We start from the raw sequence: 22,477 nt of genomic DNA on the forward strand, positions 1-22,477 counted from the left end.
AAAATGAAATGTTTTGTCATACCCGTGGTATACCACGGCTCTCAGACAATCAGCATTCAGGGCTCGAACCACCCAGTTTATAATTTTTAGGTGCGACCCCATGAAATCCATGTCTATCCATGTGGCTTTGAGCTGTTACTGGGAGACAGATTGTCCAATATTCTGTTATACTGGACAGCCATGTACCCTGTGACTTCCCTGTTGTTCTGAATGCCAGGTCCAGTGGTACATAATGTACCTCATCACTCCTTCTACACTGCTTCTATACTTCTTTCAATGTCAATGTTATGATATGATGTGATCTTGCTTTGCAACCCCTTTAAAATGCTGTAAATGTTCAGAGCCATGTGAGTGGCGACAGGACTGATATACTAGACTGGCCCTTTATCTTAAACGGATGGAGCCTTTGTCTGTAGACTCGCATGGACATTTAATAAACATATAACAGTCAATCTGACCATGATGTGCCAGTCTCTCTTTGCTCTCTTTGAGATCGTGTGAGATTGCATGAAAGACTGATTTTTTTTCCTCAAACTGTTCAAAGTGTTTGTCGAGGTACTTAGCCAAGCTGTTTCTGAGATAGTGTGGTGAGTAAGCACATGTTTCATTTCCGTCATAGTCGTGCCTAGCCAAACCATCAATTTGTGAACAATATCATTATTTTCTCACCAACTATGACAGTGTTTAATTTCCAACTCCAGTCCAGTACCCCCAACAGCACATGTTTGTTGTAGCGACAGACAAGCACACCCGATCATACCCTGATTCTGTTGGTGGTACTAGAGGACTGGAGTTAGGAAACACTGCACTATGAGACAGTGCCCTTGCAGTATTGATGTGAATATTGATAAAGGAAGTTGAATCTTGTAGGACGAGACTATCAGGGAAAATTCCCTTCTCAAACAAAGGGATTTTCTACAGTATATTTCCAGTACTGTACTGGTGATTCTGCATTGATTTGCCAAACAGTGCATGTCTGTGTTGTTTCTGCCACTTAGTGCCTCTTGAGCTAAGCTGGGCTAGGCTGAGCAGGGCAGGACTGGGCTGGGCAGGCTGCCGCTGCTCATTGCCCTCTGGCCCTTCACCGGATTACTGTGATTTGATTGGCAACGGCTGCTGCCAAGCCCCACAAGTTGGAGCCAATCACTGACAGGCCCTGCTGGATAATAAATACATCTCTCACTGAATACCAAGTAACCGGTGAGGCAGAACCCACACCACAAGGAGAGACAGACAGAATGCTGGTTTTGTGTGCGTGCACGTCCAAGTGCGCCATCATGCGCATGTTGATTTTGTCCACCCACACCAGACACGATCAGGACACGCAGGTTGAAATATCGAAACAAACTCTGAACCAACTATATTAATTTGGGGACAGGTCCAAAAGCATTAAACATTTAAGGCAATTTAGCTAGCTAGCTTGCTGTTGCTAGCTAATTTGTCCTGGGATATAAACATTGGGTTGGTATTTTCCCTGAAATAAACAAGGTCCTCTACTCAGACAATTAATACACAGATAAAAGGTTAAACCAAGTTTGTTTATAGTCATCTCTCCTCCTTCAGGCTTCTTCTTTGGACTTTATATGGCAGTTGGCAACCAATTTAAAGGTGCATTACCACCACCAACTGGATTGGAGTGTGGACCTCAGTTCATCTTTCAATCACCCACTTGGGTATATACTCCTAAAAACCAATGAGGAGATGGGAGAGGCCGGACTTACAGCGCGTCAAGCATCACAAATAAAACCGAGTTCTATTTTAGCGCCTAGCTACGCAGACGTTCGGAGTGCAATGATTGAATAAAATGTATGTGTACATTCCTTTTGTAACACTTGCGCACTTGAAGGCGAGTGGTGTGGTCAGCATGTTATAGTAGGTCAAAGTGCAACTCTGCGTGGTCTGACAAGTATATAACTTACCCACTTTTGATCAAATTCACAAATGCTACAAAAACCTTGAATCTCGAAGGTGAAATCCGATTCCGACTTGTTATGAAACATGTAAAGGCAGAAAAAAAGTTAATTAATTTATGCCAATGGTTCAACTCAAGAGGTTATCTTAACATCTGATTTCTATGACACCATGGCTGGACCTGGAGCTTGGCCAAAACCACCGACTGTCCTTTCCAGGCCAGGTCACATACAGTTGAAGTTGGAAGTTTACATACACTTAGGTTGGAGTCATTAAAACTCATTTTTCAACCACTCCACAAATTTCTTGTTAACAAATTATAGTTTTGGCAAGTCGGTTAGGACATCTACTTTGTGCATGACACAAGTCATTTTTCCAACAATTGTTGGTAGACACATTATTTAACTTATAATTCACTGTATCACTATTCCAGTGGGTCAGAAGTTACACTAAGTTGACTGTGCCTTTAAACAGCTTGGAAAATTCCAGAAAATGATGTCATGGATTTAGAAGCTTCGGATTGGCTAATTTACATAATTTCAGTCAATTGGAGGTGTACCTGCGGATGTATTTCAAGGCCTATCTTCAAACTCAGTGCCTCTTTGCTTGACATCATGGGAAAATCAAAAGAAATCAGCCAAGACCTCAGAAAAAAAATTGTAAACCTCCACAAGTCTGGTTCATCCTTGGGAGAAATGTTTAAACGCCTGAAGGTACCATGTTCATCTGTACAAACAATAGTACGCAAGTATAAACACCATGGGACCAAGCAGCCATCATACCACTCAGGAAGGAGATGCGTTCTGTCTCCTAGAGATGAACGTACTTTGGTGCGAAAAGTGCAAATCAATCCCAGAACAACAGCAAAGGACTTTGTGAAGATAGAGGAAACAGGTACAGGAGGAAACAGGTACAAAAGTATCTATGTCCACAGTAAAACGAGTCCTATATCGACATAACCTGAAAGGCCACTCAGCAAGGAAGAAGCCACTGCTCCAAAACCACCATAATAAAAGCCAGACTACGGTTTGCAACTGCACATGGGGACAAAGATCGTACTTTTTGGAGAAATGTCCTGTGGTCTGATGAAACAAAAATAGAACTGTTTGGCCATAATGACCAACATTATGTTTGGAGGAAAAAGGGGGAGGCTTGCAAGCCTAAGAACACCATTCCAACCGTGAAGCAAGGGGGTGGCAGCATCATGTTGTGGGGGTACTTTGCTGCAGGAGGGACTGGTGCACTTCAAAAATAGATGGCATCATGAGGATGGAAGATTATGTGGATATATTGAGGCAACATCTCAAGACATCAGTCAGGAAGTTAAAGCTTGGTCGCAAATGGGTCTTCCAGATGGACAATGACCCCAAGCATACTTCCAAAGTTGTGGCAAAATGGCTTAAGGACAACAAAGTCAAGGTATTGGAGTGGCCATCAAAAAGCCCTGACCTCAATCCCATAGAAAATTTGTGGGCAGAACTGAAAGAGCGTGTGTGAGCAAGGAGGCCTACAAACCTGACTCAGTTACACAAGCTCTGTCAGGAGGAATGGGCCAAAATTCACCTAACTTATTGTGGGAAGCTTGTGGAAGGCTACCCAAAATGTTTGACCCAAGTTAAACAATTGAAAGGCAATGCTACCAACTACTAATTGAGTGTATGTAAACTTCTGACCCACTGGGAATGTGATGAAAGAAACAAAAGCTGAATTAAATCATTCTCTCTATTATTATTCTGACATTTCACATTCTTAAAATAAAGTGGTGATCCTAACTAATTCCCTAAAACAGGGAATTTTTACTAGGATTAAATGTCAGGAATTGTGAAAAACTGAGTTTAAATGTATTTGGCTAAGGTGTGTGTAAACTTCAGACTTCAACTGTAGTTCATGTTGGCTCAGCTTCATTAGCCTATAGGGATTCAGTTTTCTGTAAGAAAGATTGAATAGGATTTAGCTTGCAGTTGCCCATAATGGATTCACACTTTCTAATGCTGATATGGTGCTCTCTAATAACGCTCCATTAATAGCAGGGATTCCTCCAGTCAGGGAGAGGTGGGGATCAGTGGAGCTAACGGTTGAGCTGCCTCTCTCTGCCAGGCCAGCAGCACAGAGCTATTTCAGGACCTCTCTCTGCCAGGCCAGCAGCATAGAGCTATTCCAGGACCTCTCTCTGCCAGATAGAGGCAGAGCAGAGCGCCGCCCGGAGAGCCAGACCCAAAGGTCTGTAGCCCCCACTACCCCCAGCCCAGCCCCCTCTGACCTGAGCCCTGTCCTCCAGCCCCAAGACTTTCATCACCACGCTGCAGGAATGCACCACACACAGAGCCACAGAAACACACAAACGCATAGCCTGTACAGTATGTAGATGTGTTGATTCCATATCTATCTTCATCGTCAGTCTAGACCCCCTTTCATCTCTGTGGAGTCTTAAGCAGTGCATAAATGTGTGGGTTTGTGCATGTGTGTGAGTGTGTGTGTGCGTGCGTGCGTGCACACAATCTGCATGAATGCACATATACATTATAGAGGGTTAAGCCTCACAGTTGCCCTGTTCATTCAGTTCAATTGGCGCTCATCCATCAAATGTGTGTTGGTAATTCGGTGTCTTAGCAGTGAGGGGCTGAGGGGATGGACTGAGGTTAGCAGCCTTATCCTGGGGGATAGTGGAGCATGAGAGGTCATCCATCATGGAGGAACGGTAAGGAGGGCAAAGGGCTTTAGTGGAGATCTCCCAGACTACTGGGTTTCACACTGATAGACCAGGCCCTGAAGCCTAAAAGTTGGTGCTGAAAGTGTACTGTTTAAAATCCAAATTCTGATGGATCACACAACAACAAATCAACTGTTAGAAGTATCATTCCAGGTGACTCCCGAGTGGCGTAGCGGTCTAAGACACAGAATCACAGAGCTAGAGGTGCCACTACAGACCTGGGTTCAATTCCAGGCTGTGTCACAGCTGGGCCGCAACCGGGAGACGCATAAGCTTGCCCAGCATCGTCTGGGTTTGGCTGGGATGTCCTTGTCCCATCGCCCTCTAGCGACTCCTTGTGGCGGGCCGGGCGCATGCACACTGACTTCGGTCGCCAGTTGTACAATGTTTTTGAAAAACTAAATGATTACTTATTGGATTACTTTTACATTTCCTCAATTACTTCAATTCAGCCTTGAAAAAAAGGTGCAGGTTTAAGTTTGTTTACCAAGTCAGAGACCACTACGATGTCACATTGATACTTTTTGTCTTCTTCTAATGTCTCTTAAGAGGAAAGTAATCTAAAAGTAACTTAAAAGTAATCAGATTACGTTACTGAGATTGGGTAATCCAAAAAAATATATTACTGATTACAATTTAGGACAAGTAACTAGTATATGTAACAAATTACATTTGGAAAGTCATCTACCCAACTCTGGTCAGAAAGGAAGGGAATGTGTGGCTGGTAGTGCAGCTCTCTCCATCTGCATGTTCTGGTCAGGACAGGTGTGAAAATGACGGAGGCTACACTAGGATATACCTCTGTTTGCTCTCTCTGTCACCAGCTGTTTCAAATGTTACACCAGATTCACTCGCCACAATTTCATTAACATGACAAGCTAAATCAGAATAAACACGCTAAATGTAATGAAGAGCATCTAACAGGCATTGTTTTGTATTAGAGTGGCAGACATTGGCACACTATTGTTTTCAGGTTAGAGCAGATTCTTACATTCTCACCATTCTGCTTACAAACCAATCAGTCATGACTAAAGTCATTACCCTAACAGACCTAGCTAGAATGTCATGATCTTATCTTGACAAATAATTCCATCAAATGGAATAGCAGACTGTGTATTATGAATAGCTCTGGATTGTCATCCTTAATATTTTGTTGGGAATAATCCAGCATTTTCTGTTTTTGCATTGACATGCAAACAAAGTTTTTGGTATCCAACTATTTATTGAACATGACGTGTGAGATGTGCATGTGTTAGAATATTGGCCAACCACAAGAACCAGTCTGACGGAATAGAACAGCAGAATGTGTGAAATGAATCCGGGTTCCGTTTGCTTTTGGTTTGAAAGGTGCTTGTTAATGCTGCAATGCACTTAACCACTATATCCCATTGCGAAAAACAGGTTGAATCAATGTTGTTTCCACACCATTTCAACAAAAATAATTAAATGTGATGACGTTGAATCAACCCAACTGTTAACCTAAATCAAATGACATAGAAATGTTTTGTTGATTCAACTCAACCAAATATAAATAAAAACTTGACATTGATATGACGTCTGTTTCCAGTGGGAAGGATGTTTCTCATGATCATTTATATAAACTTGAATTGCATCATGAATAGAAGCTGACAACAGAGAAAAACTACTTTCGGTGTTATGCAGCATAAATGAATGGATCCATGCATGTGAGGCATGTGCAGTGATTGGACTATTCTGCTCCATTAAGCTCAGAAATGAGACTATGGGGCTGATCAAAATCAAATAAAAAAATGTAATTGTATTTGTCACATGCACCGAATACAACGGGTGTAGACTTTAGTGTGAAATGCTTACTTACTAGCCCTTCCCAACCATGCAGAGTAAAAAAAAAAAAACTTAATAGTAACACAAGAGTAATAAAATACACAAGAATGGAGTTACATACAGGGAATACCAGTACCAGATCGATGTGCAGGGGCAGGGTAAAGTGACTAGGGATCACGATAGATAATAATATGAGTAAAATAAAGAACAGAGTAGCAAAAGCAAATTATAAGTGTAAAAGTGTGTGTGTGTTTGTGCGTGTGTGTGTATGTGTTGTGTCGGTATGTGTGTGTGTGTTGTGGGTGTATGTAGTGTATGTGAAGGTGTGTGGGTTTTGCATGAGAGTGTCAGTGTGTGTGTGAGTGAGTGTGTGTATAGTGTGTATATACACTGAGAATACAAAACATTAAGAACACCTGCACTTTCTATGACATAGACTGACCAAGTGTACGCAGGTGAAAGCTATGATCCTTTATTGATGCCACTTATTAAATCCACTTCAATCAGTGTAGATGAAGGTGAGGAGACAGGTTCAAGGATGATTTTTAAGCCTTGAGACAATTGAGACAATGATTGTGTACATGTGCCACAAGGTGCTAGGCACAACGGTTTGTGTCAAGAACAGCAACGCTACTGGATTTTTCACACTCTACAGTTTCTCGTGTGTATCAAGAATGGTCCACTACCCAAAGGACATCCAGCAAACTTGGCACAACTGTGGGAAGTATTGGAGTCAACATGGGCCAGCATCCCTGTTTAGCGCTTTCGACACCTTGTAGAGTCCATGCCCCAACAAACTCAGGCTGTTCTGAGGGCAAAAGGGGGAGGGGGGGGGGCTCTTAATGTTTGGTATACTCACTGTATAGTGTACAGGATGGGACTAAGCATGCACCCCTGAGGGGCCCCCGTGTTAAGAGTCAGCATGGCTGAGGTGTTGTTGTCGACCAACACCACCTGGGGTCGACCCATCAGGAAGTCCAGGATCCAGTTGCAGAGGGAGGTGTTCAGTCCCAGGGTGCTTGGTGATGAGCTTTGGAAGACACTTGCCAGCTGGTCTGCACATGCTCTGAGAACGCGCCCTGGTATTCCGTCTGGCCCGGAGTCTTTGCAAGTGTTAACCTGTTTTTATTCACATCGGCCACAGAGAGCAAGATCACACAGTCATCTGGAACAACAGGTGCTTTCAAGCAGGACTCTGTGTTGTTTTCCTTGATGTGAGCATAAAATGCATTCAGCTTGTTTGGGAGTTATGTGCCACTGGGCTTTTCCCTTTGTAATCCATTATAGTCTGCAAGCCATGCCACATCCGACAATTCCACTTTCCTCCTATTTATCAACCCATAGAAACAGAATGAATAAAAACGGGCTTGGAAGCCCTAACCCTCTCAATTTGACTGGTAAACGTATGGGTACACTCACAATGTCTGCCTGGTATTGTGATGCAATAATTTCCATGGTATTTTGGAATGTTATTTCAACTGATGCTGGATTGCCATGAAAATGTATGATGTTCATTCAAATGATGCAAACTGATGTGGTTCATGCAATCGAATATACAGTACCAGTCAAAAGTTTGGACACACAAACTCATTCCAGGGTTTTTCTTTATTTTTAGTATTTTTTACATTGTAGAATAATAGTGAAGACATCAAAACTATGAAATAACACATATGGAATCATGCAGTATATATTTGAGATTCTGCAAAGTTGCCACCCTTTGCCTTGATGACAGCTTTGCACATTCTTGGCATTCTCTCAACCAGCTTCATGAGGTAACCACCTGGAATGCATTTCAATTAACAATGTGCCTTGTTAAAAGTTAATTTGTGGAATTTCTTTCCTTAATATGTTGGAGCCAATCAGTTGTGTTGTGACAAGGTAAGGGTGGTATACAGAAGATATCCCTATTTGGTAAATACCAAGTTCATATTATGGCAAGAACAACTCAAATAAGCAAAGAGAAACGACAGTCCATCATTAGTTTAAGACATGAAGATGAGTCAATACATAACATTTAAAGAACTTTGAACTTTTCTTCAAGCGCAGTCCCAAAAACCATCAAGCGCTATGAAACTGGCTCTCACGAGGGCCGCGACAGGAAAAGACGACCCAGAGTTACCTCTGCTCAGAGGATAAGTTCATTATAGTCACCAGCCTCAGAAATTGCAGCCCAAATAAATGCTTCACAGAGTTCAAGTAAAAGACACATCTCAACATCAACTGTTCAGAGGAGACTGCGTGAATCAGGCCTTCATGGTCAAATTGCTGCAATGAGGAGGAGGTGAGATGGCGTGGGGGTGCTTTGCTGGAGACACTGTCAGTGATTACTTTAGAATTCCACGGCACACTTAACCAGCATGGCTACCACAGCATTCTGCAGCGATACGCCATCCCATCTGGTTTGAGATTAGTGGGATTATCATCTGTTTTTCAACAGGACAATGACCCAACACACCTACAGGCTGTGTAATGGCTATTTGTGATTCCTGGCCTCCACAATCACCCAACCTCAACCAGTTGAGATGGTTTGAATTAGCTGGACCGCAGAGTGAATGAAAAGCAACCAAAAGTGCTCAACATATGTGGGAACTCCTTCAAGACTGTTGGAAAAGCATTCCAGGTGAAGCTGGTTGAGAGAATACCAAGTGTACCAAATACCGAGTGTGCAAAGCTGTCATCTAGGCAAAGGGTGGCTACATTGAAGAATATCAAATCTAAAATATATTTCGATATATTTTTTGTAATGTCAGTTAATTTGACTCAACAAATCACAGCGCAGATTGAAGGGTACACTTCCTGCTTTTACTTCCTGGCATGTTCGTCAGTAGTTACCACAGGCACAAAGTCATAATTAGGGCTAAACCTTGCCTATTTATATAATTTATCTTCTTAAAATCTGATTTTAAATCTAACCTTAACCGTAACCTTAAACACACTGCTAACCTTATGCCTAACCTTGAGCTTGAATTAGACCAAAAAGCAAATGTTTGTTATCATGAATTTTTACAATTTCGCCAATTTTCATTTTGTGGCTGTAGTAACTAGTAACAACCTCCTGGCATGGGTACACTCAAAATGTGGCTGCCACTCTCAGTCAGAGAGAGAGAGAGAGAGGGAGGGAACTCTGCCAAGAGCCTTTCACTGACAAATATCAGTGCCTTGCCCTTTCTGTCTTCTAACTGTCTCGCTTTGTAGGGCTATGCAGCCTGGATGGGCGTAACAGAGTAATAGACTAGACGTAACACTGTCCGGGACACTCAAATTAGTAAGGTATGTTACGTTTGATATGGTTATATAAAAGACAGAAGGTTACTTAAGGCAAAAAATTAAATTAAGGTTGTTGGTCGGGAAGGATAGGTAGGCATTAAACGCAAACGTCAAGCAACCAAAAGGTTGCACATTCGAATCTCATCCTGGACAAATTTAGAATTTTAGCTAATTAGAAACTTTGCAACACCTTAACACTTTTGAACTACTTTGCAACTACTTAGCATGTTAGCTAAGCCTAACCCTAACCTGGACATCCACAAATGAATACATACCATAAGAAACGTAATACATCATACTAATTGGAGTGTCCAGGATTTACATTTACTATGTTACATCTCTCCCTGAGTCCAGGTTGGCCTAAGGAATACATTTCGCACTTCTATCACACATGCACACAGACTATACACACAACCATGCAATCATGCACCCTCGCACGCACACACATGCACGCACATGCACACACGCACACGCACACACACACACACACACACACACACACACACACACACACACACACACACACACACACACACACACACACACACACACACAGAGGGCTGTGTCCCAATTCACGACAACCCCATGTTAATCCAGTACAGACCCTGGCAGGCTACACTGTAACAGGGATTACAGTGTGGTTAGTGAGAGACTAGATGTGTCCCCTGTACATGTAATTACACTGTCATTTCACACATACAGTTTAGTGGCTGGTGGGACCTCCCACCCACCAACTCCCACCTCTCAGGCTTCTGTACCCATCTTTGTGCCATGCAGGGAGATCCGGCTGACAATCGGATTATATGCTTGGAAATTAGTGTGTACAGTACAGTAGGCCTATGTCAATGGGAATGTGTGTAGAGAATTAATGAAGACACTTCGTTCAGTGCAATTATGTGAGTTTTGTCATTGTGTTTTATGGACACCTGTGGGTAAAAAATGTATTATGCACAGAACTCAAACAGATGAACAGAAAGTATTGTCCTATTGTGGTCATGGTACAGATCTAGATTTGAGACAGTATGCTACAACAGGAAAATAATTATGCTGCAACAGAAAATCTGAATTACTATGTGGATTATAATGAATGGACATTTTTGTAGGGGTTGATACCATTTTTTGTAAGGGAAAGTCTGAAATTATAAAGTGAAAATTACAAACTTCAGAGGCCTTTTTAAACCTCAAATACGCTACAAGTTTTACATTTCCTGCTTTGTATGAAAGTTATACTGCAAGGTATACAAATAAAGAGCCTACATCTTTATCCCATCCAGTAGCCTAGAGATGGTGTGGACTTTCAAGAGCCAACAATGCATTTGAGCTCATCTCCATAACGCGAAATCTCGAGTGATTTTTCTAGAATTATACACTTATTTTTCACCAAACAAATAGGTTTTGATTGGCTCTGGAAGAAAGATACATCGTAATATTAAAGTGCTGCACATTCGAAGTTGTTGATTTTGTATTATGAATAAAAATGTATTTAAAAAACAACAACAACAACAAAGAAAGAAAAAAAAAGAAAACAGAAGCGCACTGACCTGCAGGTGGTGGCATCCTCTGTTCTCCGCGGGGCGGCACCAAAACAACAGCTCCGCATGAGTATCCCAGCGCGATTCCAATCCTATACTGGCTGTGCTACGTGCTCAGCTCACAACACTCGGGCTATTCTCCTTTACACATCTCCGATATTTGTAGAGTTCACCTGTTCCATACAGTTTCATCAAAGACTACTGTGACTCTTCACTGACAGTAGAAGAGCCTTTATTCGGTTTATTGGTGGATTTTGATAACACGTATTACAGTAATTCATTTTATTTTCTTTTTTTTAGAGCGGTTCTGCCTAGTAGACTCATCACTGCGAGGACTTGCTCATCTTGACAGTCACAGCGTCGTCACAGGACTCCGGGGAGCGCTGACAGATTGCTCAGCTGGTGTTTCCAGCTGTATCCTCCGCGCCAAAGCGAGATACACCGCCAAGGGAGGCTTTATCTACCGGTTGAATGTCATACGAGGCTTTGTAGGATTTATTTTTAATTGCCAAGACTCGTTCTCTTTGATCTACACCTTACTATTTGGTTGTCAGTATGGATTTTCTCCAGGCTCTCCTATTCCTTTGTCTATCTGCTATCCCATTGTCGGCGGACAATGCGAGCAGTAAAGCCCGGAGCTGTTCGGATGTTCGACAGTTCTACAGCGGTAAAGGCTTCACTCTCAACGGGGTGCCACAGACAGAGATATCTGGTAAGTAACGGCACATTTTCTAGACATACTATTATATTTTTCAAGCAACTGTTTAATTAAATAATTATATAAAATGTTATAATTTTGGTTTCCAGTGTAAAATATTTAAATTATGAGCATAAGACACGATTGAGGGCAATAAGTAGGTGAGTGGTCGGCTGTTGTAGGCTTCTGTATCTACGGACAGCCTACTAGCACAATCTCCATGTGCAGCTAACTTGATGAAGCCCCGAAGTTGCAACTACATTTGAAAAGAGCTTCTCGAAGTGCTCTGGTGTCTTCACATAGGCCAGGGCCTGATATCAATGTATGACTTTTAGATGTGGTACACTCTTAAAAAAGGTTTCCAAAAGGGTTATATGGCTGTCCCCATAAGATAACCCTTTTGGGTTCCAGGTAGAATCCTTTTGGGTTCCACGTAGAACCCTATTCAAAAATGGTTCTAAATGGAACCCAAACGGGTTCTACCTGGAACCAAAAGGGTTATACCTGCATCCCAAAAAATAGTATTTAAAGGTTTCTCCTATGGGGACAACCGAAGAAGCATTTTAGGTTCTAGATAGCACCTTTTTGTGTACAGAAAGATCATTTAAAAAAAAACTAATTATCAGTAGGCCTACTACAGGGGTGTCAAACTCATTTCCATGAAGGGCGTAGTGCCTGCATCTTTTTTTTTGTATTTTTTGTATTTTTTGTTTTTTTTGTTTTTTCCAATTAAGACATAGACAACCAGGTGAGGGGACCTTAGTGACCTTAATTCATCAATCAAGTACAAGGGATGAGCGAAAACCCGTAGATGCTCGGCCCTCTGTAGAATGAGTTTGACACGTGGCCTTTTACCTGCGAGTGCATCACTTGTTTTTAGTCATGTGGATAAAAGAAAGCATGGTATAACTAAGAGGCAAAGCATGGTAGGACATACATTCTATTTCAGGCTCAATATTCAATACAGTATTTGTTTTACTATTAACCATTTGTATGCTAATTGTATTTAGGTACACTCTTAATTGTCCTGCCTGTTCCTTTAACCTTTGGACTTCTGTTCCCAGTGCTCATCTCTATTAGACAAGGCCTCCCTCTTAACTGCCTCATCTGAACAAACAGTCCATCAGCAAAGATGATGTCATCACATAATCATATTGAATAGTGTCATGGTGTGATGTCATGGCTTGAACACAGTATGCTAAATTACTGAAATGTATGTTATATCTATATTCTGACATTCAATATGACATTAAGTGAGTAGTAAACAGTTAATATTTCAGGATGGGTTATCAAAACAACCATGGAGATGAAGATGCATCAAAAGAACAGTTTTCTCATCCAGCATCTGTTTTAGCCTGTTCCCCATGCAACGCATCATGTTCTGTCACAGTGATTAATGGCCAATGTCAGCCTTTGATGCATCCATCCTTTATAGTGGACTCTTTGTTGTATTATCCATAACTCATGCATAGGTATGCACATACACATGCATATGGGTGCGCATGCACTCACACACACACACACACACACACACACACACACACACACACACACACACACCTTTGCATTATTGCGGAGTTGTAATAGGTTTCTGAGTCTCCTGTTGGCTGTGGATTATGTACACAGAACTAAGGTAGTAGGGGTATTGCCAGTGGGCTCTGCAGGGAATTTGAAGGTCACTTCATTCAGTCTCATAGATGATATTGTTAAAGCAAGGGGAAAACATTGAATATTCCCAATGAGAATCATACAAGGTCTGTCTTTTTTTTTTTTTATCTGAAAAACAAAGCATTGGTTGCAGCTCAGGATTGGATAAAGATTGTAGTTTTTCATAACTTCCAGGACAAAAGATACTTTATATCTTCTATATCGATATTTTTTTTACACCCTACTTTCCTGTATGTGACCGTGGACTGGATAAAAAGCAAATATGTTCTGTAGATACTGATCTATGTTGTGCAAAATGTAATTTAAGTTTGCCGTGTGTCATTTTTACCTGATCTATGTATTTATTACATCCGTGATGACTGTAGCAATACCCAGCTGACAATGGTCCCTCAATGTTCACTGTTCAATGGATACTTCAATAATGTAATCCCTTTAGTTTCCTACGGTATCCTTGACAAAGAAAGGATTTTATTTCCTCCATTCAGGTGGAAGTTATACACTGAGTATAAAAAACATTAAGAAGACCTTCCTAATATTGAGTTGCAGGTTTTGTACACTCAGTGTATGAGTGTGTGTGTGTTTTTTTTTTATTGAACCTTTATTTAACTAGGCAAGTCAGTTAAGAACTTAAGAACAAATTATTATTTAAAGCCTACCGAAATGTAACACCTCTCCCAGGGAGGGTATTTCATTCATGAACATGGATTGCCCATCTCATTTTCTGTGGACACACCCATGTACTCATATGACAGACGTCAGGTTGTACGGAAGTGGGTTCATGACTCCATGGCCAGATTTCTCCATACCTCACATGCGTTAGGGTATATTGTGTGTTGTGCCAGTGAGGTGAAAACAAACTCTAAAAACATGAATAACGTAAGGTTGGGTCTAATCCTGAATGCTGATTGGTTAAAACCACATTCCAGCTGGTGTCTATTTCACAAGTTACCACAGGCTAAATCTATGACGTTAAAATGCCTATTTTCTATCTGACTTCGCAATCCACTCTCTCATCAGCCCAACCAGGCAATTTCTAAACTTGATCTCCACTATAAATAGCATCTAGACATTATCTCACATTTCTTTTAGACTAACATTTAGTTTTCAACAGCAGAGATTTGTATAAACCTTGCTGTCTGTCTCTCCGACATTTGCAACATTGTTTCAATATTCAAATTTGATCTCCAGCTGTCCCATAGTAATTAACGTGTTGGGATAAGACAGACAGGTAGGTAGCTTTTCTCAACCACTCGAAATCATGAATTAGCATAATTTCTATCAATAGAAAACAGGTTCAAATGAAACAAAGTGCAGCTAGTTTGAATTCTTTCCAGCTTCAGTTTGAAATGATTGTGTTAGTTGTGTTGTTGGCTAGCTCCTCTGAACAACAGTGTTTGACGAGAGAGCACATTTTCTATGCCAGCTGAAATCGCACATCATTAGATCATTGTTATGGATGTATCCAAATAAATGTCACTAGAAAACAGTTTAAACAAATGCAGCTACTTCGTTGTTATTATGTCTTCACTGTTAAACATGACTGTAAGTTAGCCGTAGTTGGCTAGCTAGCAAGCACGGGATAAAAACGTTGCCAGCCAATATGGCAATGGAACATTTGGAATTAACTATTGAGTCGCCTCCTTAGACACAAAACAAAAAGACTGAACGACTGGGTCACGTCTCTGTGTTCAACAACCAAACCGATAGAATGAACGACCAGCTGGCTTGGATAACAACCATAGATTTATGTCTAGACTATATCTTGTGGAAGGATGAAATAGTATGAATACATTAATCAAAATAATGTTTTTAATGAAAATATGTCAATCTTTATTTGAATATGTTGGTAACCCGTTGTAGAAAAGTGATAATGTCCTCAAAGCTGGTGTTTGAAGGATATATTGGCACGATATATCAACTTTGTCTCGGGCCTAACAACACGCGTGCCAATATATCCTCCAAACACCAGCTTCTCAGGCATGATCACTTAAATAAACTACATAAAATATGGAAGTGTTGCAGCGTGGGCCTTCAGATTGCTGCTTCCCTCCCAGAGACCACAATGAATCATCAGACGACCATTGAAGTCAGACTCCAGATACAACCCTGATATTATAATGAATGGGTCGGACAGTCCCACATATTTTTAGATGTTCCTTTACATTGTTTACTTTCATCTACTTCAGTTGCATTCACTGAGGAAGACATCTGAAAGTTATTCTTGTTACAGTAGCACTGTGTTCAGCAAGTCAATGTGAGTTCCCTCTTCCCCAACTGCTACACAGTGAGACTCAACATCAGCCTTGTAGCCTGGCCCCGACTCCTAGCAGCCACTTTTCCCTGCGGAAATCAATAGACTTAATCACTGGTGTGATAAAGAGAGGAGTTTCTCAGGCCCCTGAACTCTGCTGGGTAATGAATCTCTCTCTGACGAGGAACCATGAAAGCTGCATTTCACTTGAGCCACATAGAAATATACTGGCTCTGCTTTTCACTGCTACTGAGAAGAACTACTGGACAGAAATTAAATAATAAACACATAATCATCTCATATCTGTGGTTCCCATTAATTGGTCCTCAACTCCTATGCATTATGTGCAGAGCGTTAAATAAACAATATGTGTTGTGTTGTCCATGCTGATGAGCTGGTGCTGGCTTGGCTTCAGGCCAGGTTCCGTTTGTTCTTCTAGGTTCAGTTGAGGTTTGACAGTTACTCTTGTTTGGCTTCGCCCGCTTATCAGTATTCACTGTAGGCCTACCCTGTGTGTGTTCATCACAGTCAATTGATGCACTGAGATTTAGCAAAGTTTTTGAATCATTTACAGGGAAACCTGCCCTTTCATTTAGAGTTTTTCCCTCCTCACCCAATTAGCTTAGCACTGAGGGTGAAGCCTGGGAGGGAAGTGATCTGAAGGGGAAGCAAGTGGCAGGGTTCGACAGGGTGATCGTTATCTTGTACTCTGTCAGTGCCATGATGGCACACTACTCATCACAATGCTCCCAGAGCCACTGCCTGCCTTCACATCCACTGTGATAAACATGAGAGAGCTGAACGCCTTGTGCTGAATGTTAATGGGTTTCGTTTGGCAAATTACCCTTAATGAAACATTCTCCTCCAACACTCGGGATGTCTTTTGAGTTTCTCAGTTGCTTAACACTCTAGACACAGCCAGGAGAAATATTACAGTGATAAGTAGAAGATCTATGGAAACTAATGTGTCCAGTGGTTGACTTTGTGTTTGTCTCCTCTTTACTCTCTTGCACACTCTTCTCTATTGAAGTCAACAGTTTCACTCTCTTTAACACACCCTCCTCTCCCCTCTAGAGCATTGATATTTTCCTTTGGTCTGCAGTTTTTCTTTTCTCCCTGTGTGTCTGTACACTAAGAAAGTGAGTGCCCTTTCACTTTTTTGATATTGTCATTGAGTGTTTAAAAATAGGGCCTTAGTCTAGGCCAGGGGTGTCAAACTCATTTTGCCCCGGGAGTCACATTTGTCCCCAACGAGGTCCAGAGGGCTGCACTGAAAATGTATCATATTTCCTAATCGTCAAAATTAGCAAAAAATAGTCCTCTATCCACTGATTTTGGGGTCGATGTTTGACACCCGTGGTCTAGGCTTTCCCAACTCTAACGTTCCATTGAACTGACTTAAACAGGATCACTCCTCACCTTCACATGGAAATAACATTTATTCAGAACAAAATAACAAAACCTGATACAAGATACTATAAGGAAAACAATCTGAAAGAGCATTATATTCACACTTTTAGGAAATAACAGTACGATTACAGCTTTACTGAACACAAATATAAATGCAACATGCAAGAATTTCATAGATTTTACTGAGTTACAGTTCATAGAAGGAAATCAGTGAATTGAAATTGTAAGGCGTCAAGGTGTAGCAGGTAAGGCGGAGTCAGGCGCAGGACACAGAGATGAGTAATAAACGTAACTTTACTCAAAAAAACTAATATTCCAAGAAGGAACATAATCAAGCTCACAAATGAGACCAACTTACAATGAACAAACAAGCACAAAACCATGTGGGACACAGAGGGTTAAATAAGGAACATATAATTATGGGAATGGAAACCAGGTGTGTACAATGAAGACAAAACAAATGGAAAATGAAAAGTGGATTGGTGGTGGCTAGAAAACCGGTGACGTCGACCGCTGAACGCCGCCCGAACAAGGAGAGGGACCAACTTCGGCGGAAGTCGTGACAGAAATAAATTCCTTAGGCCCTAATCTATGGATTTCACATGACTGGGGGTACAGATACCTTTAAAAAATGGGCCTCCTCACAATGGGCCTCAGTGTCTTGTCACAGTAATTTTGTGCATTCAAATTGCGATGAAATGCAATTGTGTTCGTTGTCTGTAGTGTATACCCGCCAATACCATAACCCCATTGCCACCATAGGACACTCTGTTCACAATGTTGACATCAGCAAACCGCTTGCCCACACAATGCCATACACGTGGTCTGCGGTTGTGAGGCCGGTTGTACGTACTGCCAAATTCTCTAAAACTATGTTGGAGGTGGCTTATGGTAGAGAAATTAACATTCAATCATCTGGCAACAGCTCTCGTGGACATTTCAGCAGTCATCATGCCAGTTGCACGCTCCCTCAAAACTTGAGATGTCTGTGGCATTGTGTTGTGTGACAACTGCACATTTTATTGCTTTTTTATTGTCCCCAACACAATGATCATGCTGTTTAGTCAGCTTCTTGATATGCCTCACCTGTCATGTGGATGGATTATCCTGGCAAAGGAGAAATGCTCACTAACAGGGATGTAATCAAATTTGTGCAAAACATTTTAGAGAAATAAGCTTTTTGTGTGTATGGAACATTTCTGAGATCTTTTATTTCAGCTCATTAAACATGGGAACAACACTTTACATGTTGTGTTTATAAACTCAGCAAAAAAGAAAAGTCCCTTTTTCAGGACAATGTCTTTCAAAGATAATTAGTAAAAATCCAAATAACTTCACAGATCTTCATTGTAAAGGGTCGTTAAGACACTAACAGTTTACAGACACTAACAGCTTACAGACGGTAGGCAATTAAGGTCACAGTTATGAAAACTTAGGACACTAAAGAGGCCTTTCTACTGACTCTGAAAACACCAAAAGAAAGATGCCAAGTTCCCTGCTCATCAGTGTGAACGTGCCTTAGGCAATCTGAAAGGAGACATGAGGACTGCAGATGTGGCCAATAAATTGCAATGTCCTTACTGTGAGACGTCTAAGACAGTGCTACAGGACGGACAGCTTATCGTCCTCGCAGTGGCAGACCACGTGTAACAACACCTGCACAGGATCGGTACATCCGAACATCACACCAGCGGGACAGGTACAGGATGGCAACAACAACTGCCCGAGTTACACCAGGAATACACAATGCTCAGACTGTCCGCAGTAGGCTGTCCTCACCAGACATCACCGGCAACAACGTCGCTTATGGGCACAAACCCACCGTCGTTGGACCAGAGAGAACTGGCAAAAAGTGCTCTTCACTGACGAGTTGCGGTTTGGTCACATCAGGGGTGATGGTCAGGTTTGCGTTTATCGTCGAAGGAATGAGCGTTACACTGAGGCCTGTGCTCTGGCGGTGTCACAGCATCATCAGACTGAGCTTGTTGTCATTGCAGGCAATCTCAATGCTGTGCGTTACAGGGAAGACATCCTCCTCCCTCATGTGGTACCCTTCCTGCAGGCTCATCCCGACATGACCCACCAGCAATACTACTCGTTCTGTGCGGGATTTCCTGCAAGACAAGAATGTCAGTGTTCTGCCATGGCCAGCGAAGAGCCTGGATCTCAATCCCATTGAGCACATCTGGGACCTGTTGGATCGGAGGGTGAGGGCTAGGGCTATTCCCCCCAGCAATGTCTGGGAACTTGCATGTGCCTTGGTGTAAGAGTGGGGTAACATCTCACAACAAGAACTGTCAAATCTGGTACAGTCCATGAGGAGGAGATGCACTGCAGTACTTAATGCAGCTGGTGGCCACACCAGATACTGACTGTTACTTTTGATTTTGACCACCTCTTTGTTCAGGGACACATTATTCAATTTCTGTTAGCCACATGTCTGTGGAACTTGTTCAGTTTATGTCTCAGTTGTTGAATCTTGTTATGTTCACACAAATATTTACACATGTTAAGTTTTCTGAAAATAAACGCAGTTGACAGTGAGAGGACATTTATTTTTTTGCTGAGGTAATTATGTTTTCAGTGTACATACTGTCATTGATACATTCCTAACAAAGAAGTGAGCAGTCCTAGAGCAGCGTCTGTGTACACTTTCAGCACACATACAGTAGTGTTTCCTTGGTGGAGGATCTTTCATGTGTCAGGGAGGAAGTCAATGCTGTCCATCGTCTCTAGCAGAAGAACACCCGTCCGAGATCAGCTACTCACTCAACCATTCACACTGTGCAGCAGCGCATAGAAAACCTTATCGCACTGTTGTTGTTTCTCGCTGCTTTAAAAAAAGTCTGTGCCGTGCGGTTGGTTCGCCAGCTGGATGGATGCCTGTGAGAGCACTGTCCCATGAAGGTGAATTATAACCTGAGCTCACCTGCCATAGTGAGAGACCACATGTGCTACAATGCCTTCAGAAAGTATTCACACCCCTTGACCTTTTCCAACATTTTGTGGTGTTATGGCCTGAATTTAAAATTGATTTAAATTGAGGTTTTGTGTCACTGGCCTACACACAATAACCCATAATGTCAAAGTGGAAATATGTTTTTAGACATGTGTACAAATTAATAAAAAATGAAAAGCTAAAATGAGTCAATAAGTATTCAACCCCTTTGTTATGGTAAGCCTAAATAAGTTCAAGAGGCTAAATGTATTAGTTATTAATTACACTTTGGATGGTGCACCAATACACCCAGTCAAAACAAAGATACAGGTGTCCTTCCTAACTCAGTTGCCGGAGAGGAGGGAAACTACTCAGGCATTTCACCATGAGTCAAATGGTGACTTTAAAACAGTTACAGAGTTTAATGGCTGTGATAGGAGAAAACTGAGGATGGATCAACAACATTGTAGTTACTCCACAATACTAACCTAGTGTAAATGACAGAGTGAAAAGAAAGAAGCCTGTACAGAACAAATATTCCAAAACATGAATCCTGTTTGTAAAGAAATTAACTTTATATCCTGAATATAAAGCGTTGTGTTTGGGGCAAATCCAACACAACACATCACTGACATCCCCTCATCACATTTTCAAGCATGGTGGTGGCTGAATCATGTTATTGGTATGTGTGTCATCGGCAAGGACTAGGGACTTCTTTCATGATAAAAATAAATGGAATAGAGCTAAGCATAGGCAAAATCCTCAAGGAAAACCTGGTTCAGTCTGCTTTCCAACAGACACTGGGAGACTAATTCACCTTTCAGCAGCATAATAACCTAAAACACAAGGCCAAATATACACTGCTTACTAAGATGACATAGAATTTTGTGGCCTGGTTACAGTTCTGACTTAAATCGTCTTGAAAATCTATGGCTGTCTAGCAATGATCAACAACCAACTTGACAGAGCTTGAAGAATTTTTAAAAAGATAGTGTGCAAAGCTCTTAGAGCAGGGATCATCAACTAGATTCAGCCACGGGTGGATTTCTTTTTTCTTGAGCGGATGGTTGGGGGGCCGGAACATAATTACAAATAATTCGTAGACTGCTTGCTTACATTTGTATATGATCACGTCTCTCTATTATGCGTGGGAATACTTGGGAACAGATGTCTTAAATTAAAAACACTTGGAGCTGATTTCCTGGTGTTTTTTTTACAGTCTTTTATGTCCAACAATAAAAATAAAATATGTATCTATTTTGCTCAGAAAACTTGGGGGGCCAAATAAAACCACAGACGGGCCGACAATAGGGGAACTCTGTCTTAGAGACTTACCCAGAAACACTCACAGCTGTAATCACTGCCAAACATGTATTGAATACTTACGTATGTATTCAAAATATAGCATATTAGTGTTAGGTTTTTCAGAAATGTGTTAAGATTTTTTGAATTTTTTACAGAGTAATTTGTGTAGATCGTTGACAAAAAGATGACAATTCAATCAATTTTTAATCCTAAATTGTAACACAACAAAATGTGGAAAAAGTCAAGTGGTGTGAATACTTTCTGTAGGCACTGTATATATTCGGCATTTGCTGCACAGTTTTTGAATTCATATGCGTCTTTATGGGCTGATTCACGTGACTGTTTAGTTTATGTTTAGTTTTTTTGTTATTCTCTTGGTTCTGGTTCCAAGGTTAGTGAGTTATACAGTAAATTGTACTTTATGGGTTAAGCATGCCGTTGTGTGTGTGTGTTTGGGACTGGGAGTGGCTGTGTTGTGCGTTTTGATGTGTGTATTTGATAGGGGCTTAGGGCAGGCTTGTTAAAAGCCTTTGGCTGTACATTTTTCATGATGTTTGAATTCTTCCTCCGGTGGGAGGAGACGCTAATCTAGATTTGAAAGGTAGCAGGACGGAGGACGACAATCTCCAGCTCTCCTTGACAGCCTTTGCAGTTAGCCCTCTCTCTTTTCCTCCCATCCCTTATCTCCATTATCTCCTTATTCTTCTTGGATCCCATCCCTGTCTCCTCCTCACTTCCCCTCTCTTGGTTGCCTGTAGTCTTTCTTCTGGCCATTCTCTCTCTTTGTTCCTGCTACTCTCACCCTCTTGTTATCTTTTCCTTTCCTCTCCAAATTCTCCCCACTGTGCACAAACTGGTTGAATCAACGTTGTTTCAACGTAATTTGTTGTGACGTGGAATCTACCTGGAAAAAAAAAAGTCATCTGTGTTGTTTTGAGAGTAAAATTTAAACCACAGAATTATGTCATCATGTTAACCAATTTTC

General features: G+C 41.4%; 1 protein-coding gene across 1 annotated transcript in view; it reads left to right on the forward strand.

Moving 5' to 3' along the window:
- The first annotated feature begins 11,316 nt into the window (after window positions 1-11,316).
- Window positions 11,317-22,477, forward strand: part of LOC139406597 (glypican-1-like) — a 58,526-nt gene continuing 47,365 nt past the window's right edge. Inside the window, exon 1 of the mRNA XM_071149360.1 lies at window positions 11,317-11,935. Coding sequence (XP_071005461.1) covers window positions 11,779-11,935 — 157 coding nt within the window. The 5' untranslated portion in view covers window positions 11,317-11,778. The remainder of the gene's footprint in view (window positions 11,936-22,477) is intronic.

Source organism: Oncorhynchus clarkii, chromosome 4, assembly GCF_045791955.1.
Source record: "Oncorhynchus clarkii lewisi isolate Uvic-CL-2024 chromosome 4, UVic_Ocla_1.0, whole genome shotgun sequence".
Classification (NCBI taxonomy): domain Eukaryota; kingdom Metazoa; phylum Chordata; class Actinopteri; order Salmoniformes; family Salmonidae; genus Oncorhynchus; species Oncorhynchus clarkii.